General features: G+C 65.8%; 2 protein-coding genes across 2 annotated transcripts; both read left to right on the top strand.

Annotated features, from left to right (window-relative positions):
- Positions 1-1197: 1197 nt before the first annotated feature.
- On the top strand, positions 1198-7312 carry XKR7 (XK related 7; the record flags this gene model as incomplete). The annotated part of the gene is made up of 3 exons (XM_082065275.1): positions 1198-1625; positions 6066-6265; positions 6360-7312. The coding sequence occupies 3 exons, from the start codon at positions 1198-1200 to the stop codon at positions 7310-7312; spliced, it is 1581 nt and encodes a 526-aa protein (XP_081921401.1).
- Positions 7313-10910: 3598 nt separating this feature from the next.
- Positions 10911-15947, top strand: CCM2L (CCM2 like scaffold protein). The gene is made up of 10 exons (XM_082065481.1): positions 10911-10996; positions 11288-11455; positions 11793-11876; positions 11987-12170; positions 12880-13394; positions 13501-13636; positions 13774-13837; positions 14013-14160; positions 14313-14451; positions 14693-15947. Exons 1-10 carry the CDS (start codon positions 10967-10969, stop codon positions 14971-14973), a joined length of 1749 nt encoding a protein of 582 aa, XP_081921607.1. The 5' UTR covers positions 10911-10966; the 3' UTR covers positions 14974-15947.
- Positions 15948-15993: the final 46 nt, after the last annotated feature.

The raw sequence follows: 15993 nt of genomic DNA, 5'->3' as shown, positions 1-15993 counted from the left end.
CACCATGCTCGCCATGGGCTCACCGTGGGCCAGGCTGCAGCCACGCGTGTGGCTCCTCCACAGGCAGACACACAGGGCTGAACCTCGGGGCTGGAATGCAGTGAGGATCCCTCTGGGTCGGGCTAGGGGCTGAAGCTGCCTTCAGGAGGCAGTTGCCTGTGTGTGATCACCCTCCCTGGAGACACACTGCAAAGGAGCAAACAGCCCTTTCCCTCCCAGTAGTGCCAGGGATGCCGGCACTGTGCTGCTCCTCATGCAAGCACGTGTCCCACAGTGGTATCAGCCAGGCCAGGGCAACCAGGCTCTGCTGAACTCGCTGCGTCCAGACTCTGATAGGCAGCAGAAGGAGAGATGGTGGGGCAGAGCTGAGGAGCAGGGCAGCACCTGGGCACATATGCATCCAAGCCCCAGTGCCCAAGGTCCACCCAGAGACCTTGGCACTTCAACTGGTTGTGTGGCTCCTCAGGGATGTCCCCAAGGCTGGGACTCTTGCTCCAAAGCAGGGCTCAGGTCCAACCCAGCAGGGTCCTCGGGCTGTTCCAGGCAGGAGCCCGGTGGCTTGTGGCCCTGCCCCAGCCCTGCGGGAGCAGAGGCCCCTGCAGCATCTCCATCCACCCAGGCCCAGGGCGGTTCACCCGGACCCCTGAGCAGGGTCTTGCCTCGGCTGAGAGTCGGTGCCGGGAGAGCCCAGAGCCGCCCAGCAGCTGCCCGGGGAGCTCCGGTGCTTGTGGAGCCGGGTGGGGGGTGGCCGGGCAGCACGGCCGCTGCCCCGGCGGGTTCTGCCGGGACTGGGGCGAGCTGCGGGGAGGCTCTCGCTGGCACCGGGCGGCGGCTCGGGGGGGGGCAGGCAGCCTTTGCCAGAGGGGCGCCCAGGGGGACGGAGCCGACCGAGGGGAACGGGTTGCCCTTCCCGACGTGGGGCGGCGCCCACCGGCACCGTGCGCTCCCCCGGGACCCCGCGGCGGCGGCTGGGGGGCAGCTGCTCTTCCCGGAGCGGGAGCAGCGGGGGCTCCCGGGGCCGCTCGGGGGTTTTCGGCCGGGCCGGGCCGGGCCGGGCCGGGCCGGGCGGAGGGTACCGGGCGGCGGGCGCGGGGCGAGGCCGGCGGGGGCGGGCGCTGCCGGGGCGGGCTCGGCGGCGCCGTCCTCCCTCCGGAAGTCTCTCCCGCTCCCTCCTTTCTCCTCCTCTCCCCCGACAACATGGCCGCGAAGTCGGACGGCGGCGGCGGCCCGGCCGTACGGCTGGAGAGCCCGGAGAGCAGCGGCGGGAGGCGGGGGGGCGGCGCGGCCCCCCCGGCGCGGCGGTACCGGCTGCGGGACGGCTGCTGGGTGCTCTGCGCCCTCCTGGTCTGCTTCGCGGACGGCGCCTCGGACCTGTGGCTGGCGGCCCACTACTACGTGCGGGGGCAGCGGTGGTGGTTCGGGCTGACGCTGCTGTTCGTGCTGCTGCCCTCGCTGGTGGTGCAGCTGCTCAGCTTCAGGTGGTTCGTCTACGACTTCGCCGCCGGCACCAAGGACGGCGCCGGCAGCACCAAGGACAGCGCCCGCGGCCCCCGCGGCTGCTGCCGCCTCTGCGTCTGGCTGCTGCAGGGCCTGATCCACCTCCTGCAGCTGGGGCAGGTCTGGAGGTACGGGGGGACCGGGGTACGGGGGTGCCGGGCGTCAGGATGGGGCTGCTGCAGGGCCTGATCCACCTCCTGCAGCTGGGGCAGGTCTGAAGGTACGGGGGGACCATGAGGAACACAGGCAGGATGAAGATGAGGAGGACAAGGAGCCAGGATGGGGCTGTGGGGCCTCATGCCCCTGCTCTGATGGGGGCAGGACTGGAAGCACAGGGATAATGGAGCCTGGCTGGGGCTGGGGAGAGTGGCAGGGTGCAGCACAGGGGACATGGGTGGGACAGCAGGAGATGGAGGGGAAGTGGTTGGGGGTGGTGAGGAGCAGCAGGGGCCCAGGTGGCCGGGGGGGCCACGAGAATCAATCCCTCTGCAACCACAGGAGGATGGGTGGCGCGGGAGAGCCCCCAGCAGTGCCCAGCTGTGGGTGTGGATGGGTGCAGGCAGGAGCTGTGGGTGCAGGCAGGAGCTGGCGTGAAGAACCTGCAGCCCAGCTGTGTGGCACAGACCTGCTGTCCCCATGGCCGGGCAGCACTGGGCCTGCTGGGAGCCTGCCTGGCCAGGGCAGCCGGATCCTGGGGGGAGTGGGTGCCTCTGCCCGGCCTCCAACACTTCGGGCTTGGATCCTCCTCCCAGGCACCTCCCCGTACTCCTGCTTGAAGCTCACTGTTGTCTGTGGGATCGCGAATGAGGAGGTGCCATTTGTCCCCAGCCCATCCAGGCTGTGCTGCCTGCCCCTTTTCGGGCCTGGGGACAGGCAGGCTGTGCAGGCAAGGGTGAGCGGCAGCTTGGCAGGCTGGAACAGGCTCGGGGCCCTTTGCCTGCATCTCTGCAGACCCTCCAGAAGCCTGAGCTGATGGTTTATTGGCACCTTCCTCCCCTGTGCCATGGAGCTGGCCCTGCTCCCTCCCAGCTCCGCCGAGCTCCATCCTCTGGGTGCTGGGGAAGAGCTGCAGCTCCAGTGCCAAGCTGCTTCCTGGGGAGGCTGGTGCTGGTGCTGGGAGGGGAGTGGAGACAATGGCAAATTCCTGGAACAATGCACCGAGCAGGCAGTGCTCCCCGCTCAGGTTTCGATGCTGTTTCCCCTCCTGAGCTCCTGTAGTATAGAGGCTCCTCCAGCCCCTGTTGTTTCATGTGTGTGTCCCTCTGCTTCTCTTCCTGGGATGCTCCTGGGCATCTGTGTTAGCAGAGCTCCTGCCCCTTCCCTCCCCAGCACAGCCACCACCCACCCATCCCCATGGCAGCTCTCAGGGTGTGTTGGCTACAGGAAGAACATGAACCCTGCAAAATGTGCTGGAGGAGCTGGGGAGGGAGAGGACAGGGGTGTCTGGCCCCCTGGTGCTGAACCTGCTTGCAGCCACCCTTGGCCCTGAAGCCCTTGTCCTGGCCGGAGCTGGGCTGGGCTGCGATCAGGGCTTTGCACCCGGTGGTGTCAGCCACTCTCTCCTGATCTGCTGCACCACGGAGGCTCTTAAACCAATTAAAGCAGTAACTCTCAGCACTGACCCTCCAGGACATGTTGGTCTCAAGCTGCAGCTGAGGCTCTTTCTAATCTTGGGATTTAGGATTAGCTCGGGTGACCAGTTAAATGCAGTTTGCTAAACCCATTAGTGCAGCTGGATCCGGTGCAAGTGGATGTGGCAGTTAGAGAAGCGTTGGGTAAACGCTGCATGGGAAGGGATGGCTTTTCCCTGGCCAGGGAACCATGCCCCTTGCCAAACACCTCCCCTTTCCCCAATTTACCCACCTCCTCCCTGCCTGGTGACCATCTCAGCATGTCTCACCGCTACCCTGTCCATCACTGCCCAGCCCCAAGCCCCAGCTGTGACAAAGCCCCCACATCACAAAACCACAGGGCACAAAGGCACGCCAGCTCCAAGCACTAACTCTGAGATTATCTCAAATTAAAGCTGCTGCAAGAAGCTGCTGAAGTTAGTTGTCATCAGTGTGTTCTTGATGCAAAGGCAAATACTCTGCCAGGGATGCTCTCAAGGCAGTGCCAGTTGTGTGAGCATGTGTTTGTGTAAGCGGCAGCGGTGTCACGGGCCCGGGGGGTGACAGTCTGGCTGGGTGCACGTGGGCCTCTCCCTGGTGACCTGACTTGGCGGGAGGTGTAATGGATTAAAATGGCTGCAACAGGAAATTTTCTCCTTGTTTAAATAAAGGATTAAGGGTTGATATCCCAAATTACCTTCTAGGAAAATCACACTCCCTATTGCTCAGTCTTGGACCTGGGGATCCCTCATCCTTTTCCATCTGAGGACAATAATTAGTGGATTTGGTTATAACCAGAGCCAGGCTTTTCTCCTCACACTTCTTTTTTTCCAACACTTGAAAACCGGGGTCAGTAACTGGGAGCTGGGGGTAAACGGTACTGCCAGCAGCAAAGCCCCAGCCCAGCACCTCCCGCTGCAGGGCTCTGCTGGATGACTGTGGAACACAAAGGAGGCAGCAATTAGCCCTGAGAGCTCTCGTGGTTGGTTTCTGCCTCATCATCAGTTTTTTGAAAATTAAATGATTTTTTTTCCAGTGATTGATTCTGTATTTCCCGTGCAGCTGCCGTGGCGCTGGGCTGGTAGGAGCTCGCCATGCACTGTCAGCGCGTGGGGATGTTTCTCTGGGCAGAAACACCACAGGATGATCAAATGCATAACAAATAAGAATCAACATTTCATCCTGGCAAGTTGATGGGAGATGAAATCTCATTTTAATGAGATCTGTGGAGCTGACGGGATGACAGGAGAGTAATTGTGTCCCCACCAAAAGCTGGGGAAGGCCGCGGGTCACTTGTTGAGTGGCTGCAGAGCTGGGGACGGTGTGTGGCAGCTGCTGGCTGTGCTGTGGGGATGGCTTGGTGCAGGGGTCTGTGCACAGGGAGCTGCTCATGAGCCAAATTAGTGAGGCTGATTACAAGGAGAGGATGAGGTCACTGATGCCTGGGGCCTTGTTGGTGCCTGGGTGTCCTGAGACCATCAGCGCTGCCCTGTGGCAGCCCTGGCTCTGCATTGCCTCCTGGTTGCTTCTCCCCCACGCCATGCCCTCTGTCCCCAGGCTGTCCCCTGGTTCACACCTGCCAGGGGGGGATTCTGTCCCCAGGCCCTTCTGCGGGGCCAGGAGAGGGGCTGGGGGGCAGCAGCCATGGCAGTACCGCAATGGCAGGGCAGGCCTGGCCGTCCATGAGCTGCTGGCACCAGGTTGCAAATCGGTGCTGGGGGGCAGGCAGCCGCAGTCACTCCCCCCCAGCAGCGATGAACAATGAACGGGTCGCAGCAAAAGCTGAAATTAGCTGCTCCCCGCAAAGGTGGACATTGAAGTGTTGTTTTGACACTGGTGCAAAGATGCGGGTGGGGACCGAGAGCCGGACTGACCACAGGGGATGGGTTGTCCCCTCCAACCATGGGCACCTACTGAAACCAGGATGGAACTACTGAAATCATGTAGTTTGGTGACAGCAACATCTTGTCTGGTGGCCACTGCTCAGGGGGTTTTTGGGGTTCCTGGTAGGTGAGCGGGAGGGGACGGGGCAGGTGGTGACAGAGCTGCTGGGGCATCATCTGTCTCGCTGGGGAGGACCACGGGAGCCTCCCGCTTTATCAGTCTGTTTTCCTCCTCATCCGGCACCACAGTCTCCAGTCGGTGGTGCAGGCAGAGCTGCCCGGGGATGCCCTGCCCATCCGGCCTCATGTCCCCTCCTGCAGTGCCCGGATCTGGCCCCATGCCGCTGGAGGGGTCCCTGGTGGCGGTGACTCAGTCGGTGCGTACGTCGGTGCCACACACACCTCTGCTGACCCCCAGCCAACGACCAGATGGCCGGGGCCAGTGTGTGCCTGTGCCTGCAGCCCTGCCAGGAGCTGAGGCAGCGCCGGCACAAGCAGCCGGGAGCTTCCTGCAGGCACCGCGGCATGGCCAGCTGGTGCCATTGTCCTGGCTGGGCAGGGAGAGGCCGGGGGGCTCCACGTCAGCCACGACCGAAATAGCCCCTTGGACAAACAGCCGGACATAGTGCTGGGATGGGGCTGGGGCAGGGGCACCCCAAATCCATGGGGAACCAGAGAGCAGGGCTGGGGAGGGATCCCCAGGTTGGGGGAGAGGGTGTAGTGGCAGTGGCGGGGACAGAGAGTGGGGTGATGACTGGGTGGGCACCGTGACAGTGGGTGGGCAGCACGGTGACAGCCGGGTGAGCCCAGGGCAGCAAGGAGCTGAGCTGGCTTTGCACCAGCTGCCCCTTCCCGGCATCTCGTGTCCCCGGGCTGGGACAGGAATGTGCCCAGCATAGCCGCAGCCCTGCAGCCCTCTGCACCCCAACGTGAGGGGCTCCCCGTGCCCCAAATTGAGGGAAGTGCTGGCTGGAGCAGATTGGCAGCAGTAACTTGCCTAGTGTGGGCAGGGGGAGGTGAGCTCGGCTGCCTGGGTGGTGGGGGCTCGTCTCACCCTCCCACTCCCCCTGTGCAGGTACCTCCGCACACTGTACCTGGGGCTGCAGAGCCGCTGGCAGGCCGAGCACCGTCGCCGCCACTTCTACTGGCGGATGATGTTCGAGAGCGCGGACATCAGCATGCTGCGGCTGCTGGAGACCTTCCTGAAGAGCGCGCCCCAGCTGGTGCTGCAGCTCAGCATCATGGTGCAGCAGAACAGCATTGAGCCGCTGCAGGGTAAGGGACACAGACTGCGGGGCACGGGGGTGTCTGGGGGGACACCCCGGGCTGGCACAGGCTCTCACTGCCCCTCCCTGCTTTGCGCCCGCAGGGCTCTCAGCCTCAGCCTCGCTGCTCTCCCTGGCGTGGATGATCGCCTCCTACCAAAAGGTGCTGCGGGACTCGCGGGAGGACAAAATGCCCATGTCCTACAAGGGGGCCGTGGTGCAGATCCTGTGGCACCTTTTCACCATCGCTGCCCGCGCCATCGCCTTCGCCCTCTTCGCCTCTGTGTTCCAGCTCTACTTCGGCATCTTCATTGTCACCCACTGGTGCATCATGACCTTCTGGATCATCCAGGGTGAGACAGACTTCTGCATGTCCAAGTGGGAGGAGATTATCTACAACATGGTGGTGGGCATCATCTACATCTTCTGCTGGTTCAACGTCAAGGAGGGACGGAGCCGTTACCGCATGTGCATCTACTACGTCATCACGCTGTCGGAGAACGCCGCCCTCACCGTCCTCTGGTTCCTCTACTACGACCGCAAGGCCATCTCCGACTTCGACGCCTTAATCCTCGTCTGCGTGGTCAGCTCCAGCTTCGCCCTTGGTATCTTCTTCATGTTCATCTACTACTGCCTCTTGCACCCCAATGGCCCCATGTTTGGCTCCCAGGCTGGGGGCTGCATTTTCCGTTCTCAGCCAGCCCCAGTGCCGGGGTCCCCCACGGACGCCATCACCAGCCCCCCCCGCTCGCTGCCGCGGACTACAGGGGGGGAGCGGGAAGGGGCACCGGGGGAGCGGGACAGCTGCGTGCCCGTCTTCCAGGTGCGACCCTGCGCCCCACCGGCGCCAGCCGCCCGCGCCCCGCGGACAGAGGGGCCTGTCATCCGCATTGACCTGCCCAGGAAGAAGTACCCAGCCTGGGACGCCCACTTCATCGACCGGCGCCTGCGGAAAACCATCCTGGCGCTGGAGTATGCATCACCCACCACCCCGCGCCTGCAGTACCGCACCCCCGGTGCCCCCCAGGAGGTGCTGGAGTACGAGACCACCGTGTAGGGTGGGGGCATGGGGCCCTCCTGGTGCCGCCCCTCGTCCTTGCAGCCGTTTGCCTTTCTGTTGGGTTTGCTGGTGCTGCTGTGCTGCCACGCAGAGCACCCCGCGGGTGGCAGCCGGGGAGGTCTCTTGGTGCTATTCCCTCCGCGCCACCCTCCTGCAGCCCAGACCCTGTTCCACCCCATTGCGGGTGCCCCAGCTCCCCCCAGGGCTCATCCTTGCCAAAATACCTCACCGGTGCCTGAGCCCAAGGCGGTGGGTGCTGCAACTCCCAGCACTCGACTGGGTTGGTGGTGCAGGGTGGGGACTGAGGGGGGGGCCTGGGGCTCTGGGGGGCCTGGGCCATGGCAAGGCATGGCATGGCCCAGGAGGGCAGCGTGTGGGGACACAGGTGTATGTACCACGGCAGGGCCGTGGGGCTGGAGCACGGCTGCACCGGGGTGTGCTTGGGGCTCCTGTCACCCCCAGGGAGCCAGGAGAGGGAAGAGCTGGGGTCCAGCCAGCCCCCCATGTCTCCTGACGCCCCTGCCCTGCAGTGCCAGCCATGGGGGAGCCCCTTCATTGCCATCCTTGGTGGCCCTGGCCAGGGGTCAAGCCGTGTCCACACCCAGGGGGTGTCCACTGCCCTGCAGGGTGCAGACCCCAGCCTGGGAACCCTCTCATGGGTGCTGATCCTGCTCCCCCTGACACAGACCTGGGCCCTGGCTCCGACTGGGGTGGTGTCACCCCATCGTCCTCCTCATCCCCTCATGAACCGCTTCATCTCATTGCGTTTGTTTTCACCTGAATGGTGACATTTTGTGTGACATTTTCTACCTCCACTGCGGCTGAGGGGGAGCAGGGCTTGGCTGGGGGGGCGGAACAGGGCCACCAGCATTCATGGGGCTCCCCAAAGTGGGATTCATCCCCCAGTCATTCTCCCCTTCCGGGTTTGGCATTGTGTCCCACCCGGGAGCATTTCCATCCATCTCCCACATCGGCCTCAGCCCCTCCAGCTCCCCAGTATAAACCTGAGCTGGAATCCTGTCTCCCCCCTACCTCCCTCTGCCTCCCTGCCACTGTCCCTGCCTGTCCCTGCCTGTCCAGCCAGGTGGGGCTGCCCTGGCCTCTGGGTCTGAATGTGCCCCTGGTCCTACCCGGACCTGCTGGTGTGTCCCAGCTTGAAGGGCTGTGCTGAATGTCACCTGTGTCCCCTGAGTGGGGTGTATGTGTGTGTGTGTGTGTGTGTGTGCACGCACATGGGCGGGGGAGCTGCCGGACCCCCTGGCTGTGCCCCACCTTGGTCCCTCATGCCCCCAGCACCCACGGCCCCTGTGCCTTGCCCAGATTCCCACTATCTCCCCACAGCCCCACGGTGTCACCAGCCACCCCCGGGGCACCCCCAGGCACTGCACACGGTGGGGGCTGCTGTGGGGGCTCTGCCCCGGGAACGGCTCTAGCCGCTGGCACCGGGACGGGGCGTGGGGTCCAGGGGACGGTGGGTGCCCCATGGCACGGCCAGGGCTGGGGTGCGCGGTGGCGTCACTTAGATTTTATTTCCCGTTTCTCCGTAGCTGGAAGGCTGGGGTGGCAGCAGGCTGGGGCGGGCCGTCACGGCGGTCACTGGTGCTAACTGGTGCTAACTGGAAGCCTCGGAAACCCTTGGTGGAGGGTGCAGAGCAGGGCTGGGCAGCCGCCCGGCGCCCCCACACCCCCAGCCCTCCCTCAGCGCCGGGAACGGGCAGAGCCCGCCGGGGGTTGAGCCTTGCGGGGGCAGCGCCGGGCGGGGGCTCCGGGGGAGCGGGGGGTCTCTTTTCCTCAGGGAAGGTCGGGGGCAGCAGGCGGGGGGCCGGGCTGGGGCTCACCCCGCTGGGCGTGAAGCGGCGGCTCCTCAGCGGGTCCTGCTCACGGAGCTCGGAAACCACCGGGGCCGGGCCGCAGGGGGACCCGGTGGCAGCACGGGGCGGCTCCTCTGGTCTCCCCCAACCCCTCTCCCGTGTCCCCGAGGGCAGAGAGGAGCCGCCGCTCGGGGAGATCCGCACCCCCCCGTGCCCGTCACCCCCGGGTGTGCGTGGGGACCCGCGCGGCGGGGCAAGGGGACACTTTTCTATGCACTCAAGCCACGTTACCCTCAGCCCCGGGCTGCTGCGGGCAGGGTTCCCCGCAGCAGGCAACAGCAGACAGCACAGAGCCCCTGCCCTGCTCGGCGCGGGGAGCCCGTCCACGCGTGGGGCTAGGACGCAGCCGTGGGACTCGCTCCCAGCCCGGGGCTCGGCCACCCTGCTGCCAGCCACCCAGCCCGTGCCAGCGGGGAAGCCAAACCGAGCGCCCGGTGCCAGCGGCAGCACTGGGATGGCAGCGCTGGCCTGCTGGGGCCGCGACGAGGGGATGTGACCCGGGGCAGAGCTGGGTGCTGTGGGACAGGGGCAGCTCCGGGGGTGCTTGAGCTCCACGGGGGACGGGTTCCTCGTCCTTGAGGGGTGTCACCGCTGGGGGTGGCAGCAGGGCTGCCCCAGCTTCAGGGAGCGGGAAGAGAGTTGTTCTGGGGCTGTTCATTTCTGGTGGGGGCTGCCGGGGGGCTGCGTCCCAGAGGGTCTCAGCCCCCAACCCAGCACTGGGACCTGGCGGCCACTGTCATGTACTGTAAATACTCTGTGTGCCACCTTCTTTTCTGGGGCCCTCGGCGCAGGTGGGTGGCAAGCGGGAGGCCGGGGTCTGTACCGAGACTTTTTTGTATACCACAAACTTTTTGTATATTTTTAATTTTGCTGCAACATGAGATATTAAATTCATTTCAATAAGCTCTGCTTGGGGGAACCTGTTCTTCCCAGCACCTCTGGCTCATGCTCTGGGCTCTGCAGCAGGGGAAGATGCTGCCCCCCTGTCACAGGGTACTTGGGATCACTGGGAGGCAGAGCAGGATGGCCACAGCGGTGCTGCCCTTTGGGTTTTGGTGGCTCTGGCTGTTGCTGGCCCTGCCATGGTGGCCAGCAGGGAAGGGGTGCACAGGCAGGATGCAGCGTGCAGGGGAGGAAGCCACCGGACACGGCCCTGTTGCCAGCGCTGTAGGGACAAACTCCTCCCTGCCAGAGGCCCCGATTCCCGGCTGACCCCCAGATCCACAGGGGGCTCAGGCCCCATGAGCAGCCATAGGGATGGGGTGCTGGGTGCAGCCTCACGGGATGCTGCCAGTGCTGTTCCCTGTGCCAGGGCCCCGCCTGGGCCAGGCAGGATGGGGCAGCAGGGGCCTGGAGCCCCCAGCGCTGCCCCTGTCCCATCCCAGCCTCCATCAGCCCCTGCTTCTGCCCAAGTACCAGCCCAGCACCAGCACTAGTCCCAGCCCCAGTCCCAATCCCAGTCCCAGTCTCAGCACCAGTCTCAACCCTAATCCAAGTCCTAGTCCCAATCTCAACCCAAATCCAAGTCCCAGTCCCAATACCAGCCTCAGCCCCTGGCCCAGTCCCAGCCTTGTCTCGGTAGCAGTCCTGTCGCAGTCCCAGTCCTGTCCCAGTCCCAGTCCTAGTCCCAGCCCAGGCCAGCCCAGTCCCAGCACCCCCCAGGAGGGGCAGGAACTCACATCCCGGCCGTCCTGGTGGAGTTTCCGACACAGGAAAAGGCAGCGGCGCCGAGCAGGGCGGTGGGGGTGGCTGTGCTGGGAGGCAGCGCCGCAGCCCCGCCATGGACAGCGAGGCCAAGAAGGGGAAGAAGGTGCGTGGGCCTGGGGCTGTCAGTCTTGGGGGGCTGATGGGTGGCTGCGGATGGGCAAGATGCATGGGGACACTGGGCCAAGGAGCCCTGCACCCCCTCCTGTGGCACGGCAGGGAGAGGTGGGGTCCCCACCCGCTGCCCCCGAATCACACAAATGGTGCAAATGTGAGGTCAGTAAGTAGAGAGGTGCCCAGCTCCTCCTTGGGTGCTGGGTGCCTGTGGATACCACACATGGGTGCTGGCATTGGGTGCCTGGTGCTGATGCGTCCCTGTGCCCGTTCTCCCTGCCAGGGCTTTGTGTCGCCCATCAAGAGGCTGGTTTTCCCCAAGGCGGCTCGGCGGCCAGCGCTCCGCAGCAGCGTTTACCGGCGGCCGCTGCACTCAGTGCCTCTCTACCCCCCCGACTACCTGATCGACCCTCAGATCCTGCTGCATGACTACGTGGAGAAAGAGGCGAAGGTAAGGGGGTGGGGGGTCCCTAGGGAGGTGCAGGGTCCCTGCCTATGCATGGCAGGGGGATGAGGCCACCACACCATGCAGAGGGCCACCACTGTGGTGGCCTGGAGGGTCCTGATCCCCTCCCTGCCTGGGCAACACTCAGGGAGGGGAAGGGTGGGCTGGGGGTGTAGGGAGGACCCCCGTTTCAGGATCTCTCTGCACCCCAGGGAAATGCATCCTGCCCATGGGGACATGGGTTCTCCAGGGGAGGCCCTGGGCCATGGGGTGGGGAGGATGAGCAGCCCCAGCCCCTGGCCCCATTTGCCCCAAGATGCCCAGGGTTTTGTCCCCTCTCCAGTTTTTAGGCCACCTGACATGGGTGACAGCCTCCCTGAACCCCTCCAGCCGGGATGAGGTGCTGCAGCTGCTGGACACAGCCAGGGTGAGAGAGGTCCCCACTCCCCCACTGTCCCCCAGTGCTGCCCAGAGGGTGGCACCAGGTGGCCCGCACTGTTGAGTGTCACACGCCGCTGGCACACACTGTCCCTGCAGCAGCTGAAGGAGCTGCCGCTGCAGACGACGCCAGAGCAGGACAGCATTCTCAGCCTCTCTGCCCGCTGCCTTCTGCTCACCTGGCGCGACAACGAGGAGCTGATCCTGCGCATCCCCACCCATGAGATCGCCGCAGCGTCCTACCTGCGCGACGATGCCCTGCACCTCCTCATCCTCAAAACTGGTGCGAGCTCCTGGCCAGGGCCATTGGCCGTGGCACAGCCAGCCCCGAGTGCCCAGTGTCCCCAGGGCATGGGGCGCCAGAGGCCAGGGGATATTGGGGGGGTGCCAGATCCAGCTGGTGCAGCAGCACGGGCTGAGCACAAAAGCCCACGTTGTCCCCCCGGCTCGGCAAGGGGCTCAGCAGGGATCTGCTTCCCCGGGGCTGGAGGGGGTACTGCCTCAGGCTCCCCACCACTTTCCTCTGCAGGTCCCCCTTCTTGGGCTCCCCACTACTTTCGCAGGCAGGTCCCAGCTGTGCTCACAGCCCCGGTTGCCTTTAGTGGCAGGAGGAGAGGAGGCTGGAAACAACCCCCGTCCCTGTCCCCCCACGCACACGGAGCCCCAGAAGGATGCAGGGGCTCCGGCGCTTTGATCGGTAAACGGGGGCTCAGCTGCCAGCCGCCGGCAGTGTCCCCGCCGGGGGACTGAGCTCCAGCCTGCACACTGGCGATCCCTTAATCCCCTGTCCCTCTGCCCCTAATTCCCTGTCACAGCCCCACGGCAGCTCCACTGTCCTCAGCCCACCGGGGCTCCCCGCTCTTGTTCCCCCCCATCCCGTTGCATCCCACCAAGCCGGCGGGACGGGGCAGCCGGGGTAGGGCTTGGGGGCCGGGCAGGGTGGGCAGCGCAGCCCCCCCGTCCTGATGCCCACTGTCTCCTCGCTGCCCCAGGCCTGGGAGTGGACCCGGTCCCCGCCGGAGCGCACCCCGAGGTGGCCCCGGCCGGCGTGCTGGAGGCGTTCCCCGCAGAGAAGCGGCCGGGGGGCTCTTGGCCGGAGGGGGGGCGGCTGGGGGGCCCGATGGAGCGGCGGCACACCATCTGCAGCCTGGACTGGCGGGCGGCGCGGGGCGGGCAGGAGGCCCGGCAGGGCGGCAGCCTGGAGCGGCGGCGGGGCGGCAGCTGGGAGCGGCGGCAGCGCGGGCGACCCTCGGGCAGCTGGGAGCGGCGGCGGCCCGGCGGCGGGAGCTGGGAGCGGCGGCAACCGGGTGGCGGGAGCTGGGAGCGGCGGCAGCCCGGCGGCGGGAGCTGGGAGCGGCGAAGGGCCGGTACCGGCGGCGGGAGCTGGGAGCGCGGCACCGGCTTCGGGAGCTGGGAGCGGCGACACGCCGGCAGCAACCCCCTGGACCCGCCGGAGCCCTGCCCCGACGCCTACTGCAACCTCGTCATCCTCGCTGTGCCCAACAGGGTGAGTGGCCGTGGCACACGGGCACCTGCCAGCACAGAGCCACCCACCGGCACACGGCGACCCGCCGGCACCCGCCCATCCACACGCGCTCCCCCTCCCGCTCCAGGACGCCGCCGAGGAATCCTGCGCCCTCATCTGCCAGGTCTTCCAGATCATCTACGGGGACCAGAGCATCGAGTGCGTGGACCGCGCCGGGTACCACTACACATCCACGCCCACCCGGCCCTGGCTCTCCAGCAGGAGTGAGTGGCCGGACGAGCACGGGAACACCGAGCGGAGTGGCACGGGGCTGACAGAGGGGTACACGGGCACAGCGCGGGGGGCAGGTGCCATGGCGCAGGCTTGGCCCCACTCCCAAAACTTGGCCCTCCCTCCTCAGGCGAGAGCTGCCGCACAGACGGGACATACGGCTACGACGCCGACTTCAGTTGCTGCAGCTCCTTGTGAGTCTGGCTCCCCCAGGGTGCCCCTGCCCCACGGTGGGTCCCCTTGCCCCGGGGTGGGTGTCTGTCCCGGCTGCAGAGGTGCTCCAGCCCTGCCTGACGGTGGGTGCTGTGCAGCAGGGGATAGGTGGGCACACGGGGCTGCTGGGGAGAGCTGATCCCCGTTTTCCCACAGCAACGGCTCCCATGAGACCTTTGAAGCATATTACAGCGGTGCCTCCTCGCCCTCCTTCCACCGGTCCCACCACAGCCTGGCCACCGCCGGCAGCGGCAGTGACCACAGCGGCGCAGGGCTGGAGCAGCTGCAGGACTACATGGTGACGGTGAGGGCGAAGGATGGGCGAGCAGCCCTGCTTCGTGCTGGCGGCCAGGGAAGGGGGGCAGTGGGCAGGTCTGAGCCCCCTGCGCTGGGGAGCAGCTGGTGGCTGTGCACTGCCGATGTCCCCATCCCCGAGCTGTCCCCATGTCCCCACAGCTGCGCAGCAAGCTGTCACCGCAGGAGATCCAGCAGTTCGCCCTCCTGCTCCGTGAGTACCGGCTGGGCACGCCAGTGCAGGAGTACTGCGGGGAGCTCCTGCGCCTCTACGGGGACCGCAGGAAGTTCCTGCTCCTGGGTGAGTGTCTGGGCTCCTGCTGCAGCCACCCTATGTCACCGTGTCACCCTTGTCATGTCCGTGCATTCCTTGGGGATGGGGTGCTGGTGCCAGGTGTGCTCTGGGGGGTGTTGGGAGCTTGCTACTTGCGGGGGACAGGGTGGGACGAGCCCCGGCAAGCAGCCGGTGGGGCTGGCTGGCATCGGCCCCAGCGCTGCCCACCTGGGCACGGTCACCCCGAAGCTCACGGCATCCATGACAGGAATGAGGCCCTTTATCCCCGACCAAGACATCGGGTACTTCGAGACCTTCCTGGAGAGCATTGGCATCCGGGAGGGCGGGATCCTCACCGACAGCTTCGGCCGCATCAAGCGCAGCATGAGCAACACGTCGGCCTCGGCCGTGCGCAGCTACGACAGCTGGTCCCTGCGCTCCGAGTCCGAATCCTTCAATCGCATGATCACAGACATCACCCATGACATCGAGGCGCTGGCACGGGATGAAGAAGAAGAAGAGGAGGAGGAAGAGGACAACTACCTGTGAGGGAGTGCTGAAACCCAGCAGTCCCTTCCTCTCTTGCTGACACGATGCTGCACCTCCAAGTGCAGACTTGCCAGGTGCCCAGCTCTGCCTCAGCATATGGGAAGAGGATGTTGTCTCCTCCTTTGTCACTGCAGGAAGGGACAGGGGCTCTGCACTGCCCTGGTAGTTCTTGATAGGGCTGAGGCACCGCTGGGTGACTGTGGCTGTGGGGGAGCCCCTGGCCAGCAATGGTATGTGCTGTAAATTCTGCAGATGGCAATTAAACGCCGGTGCTGGGAGAAGAGCAGGTTCCTCCCCAAGGAAGGGTCATGCTGGGGTGGGGGTGCTGCTGAAGCTGGGGTGGGAGGACTGCTCACAGCCCTGCCGGGCACCATGCCACTGCTGGGCTGGGAACCCTGCCCACCCCAGTGCCACATACAGGTCGCTCTGGGAGTGGGAGAGCTCCTGGCTGTGCTGGGCTGGCCCTGAGGGACATTCCTGGCAGTGTGGGACCCCGGGGAGCTCAGAGCAACGTGCAGGACCTGTGTGGTGAGATGGGGGGGCTGGTGGGCACAGCTGACGCGCTGCTGCCTGCGCTGCCAGCCTGAGTGCACGGGGGGAGCGGCAGAGAAGGCTGATCCTGCCAGGGGAGCACCCAAGGGCCCCCGTAGCCCCAGGGATGCTCCGAGCAAGGGCTGCCGATGCAGCGTCCCCCGTCCTGCTGCCGAGTGCTGGGAGCTGGGGGACGCTGAGACACAGGCCATGCCGTGGCAGCTGTCCCCTGTCCCCATGAGCGACGTCCCTGCGACACCCGGCCGGCTGCGGGTGTTTCACAAAAGGAAGTTCCTGCCCCAGGACTCGCTTCCTGCAGCGCTGCCCTCCCGCTCCGAGGGACAGGCTGCGCTCCGCGAGGTGGCTGTCCCATGGTCACTGTCCCCCGGCCAATGTCCCCCAGCTACTGTCCCTCGGCAGGGGCTGCGGGACAGCGCTGCAACCCCCAGGCTGGTGTGTGGGCAGGCGAATGCCGGGGCTACTGGTAGC

The sequence above is a fragment of the Streptopelia decaocto genome (assembly GCF_964273445.1).
Source record: "Streptopelia decaocto genome assembly, chromosome: 14".
Classification (NCBI taxonomy): domain Eukaryota; kingdom Metazoa; phylum Chordata; class Aves; order Columbiformes; family Columbidae; genus Streptopelia; species Streptopelia decaocto.
This window is presented reverse-complemented; position numbering and strand designations above follow the sequence as displayed.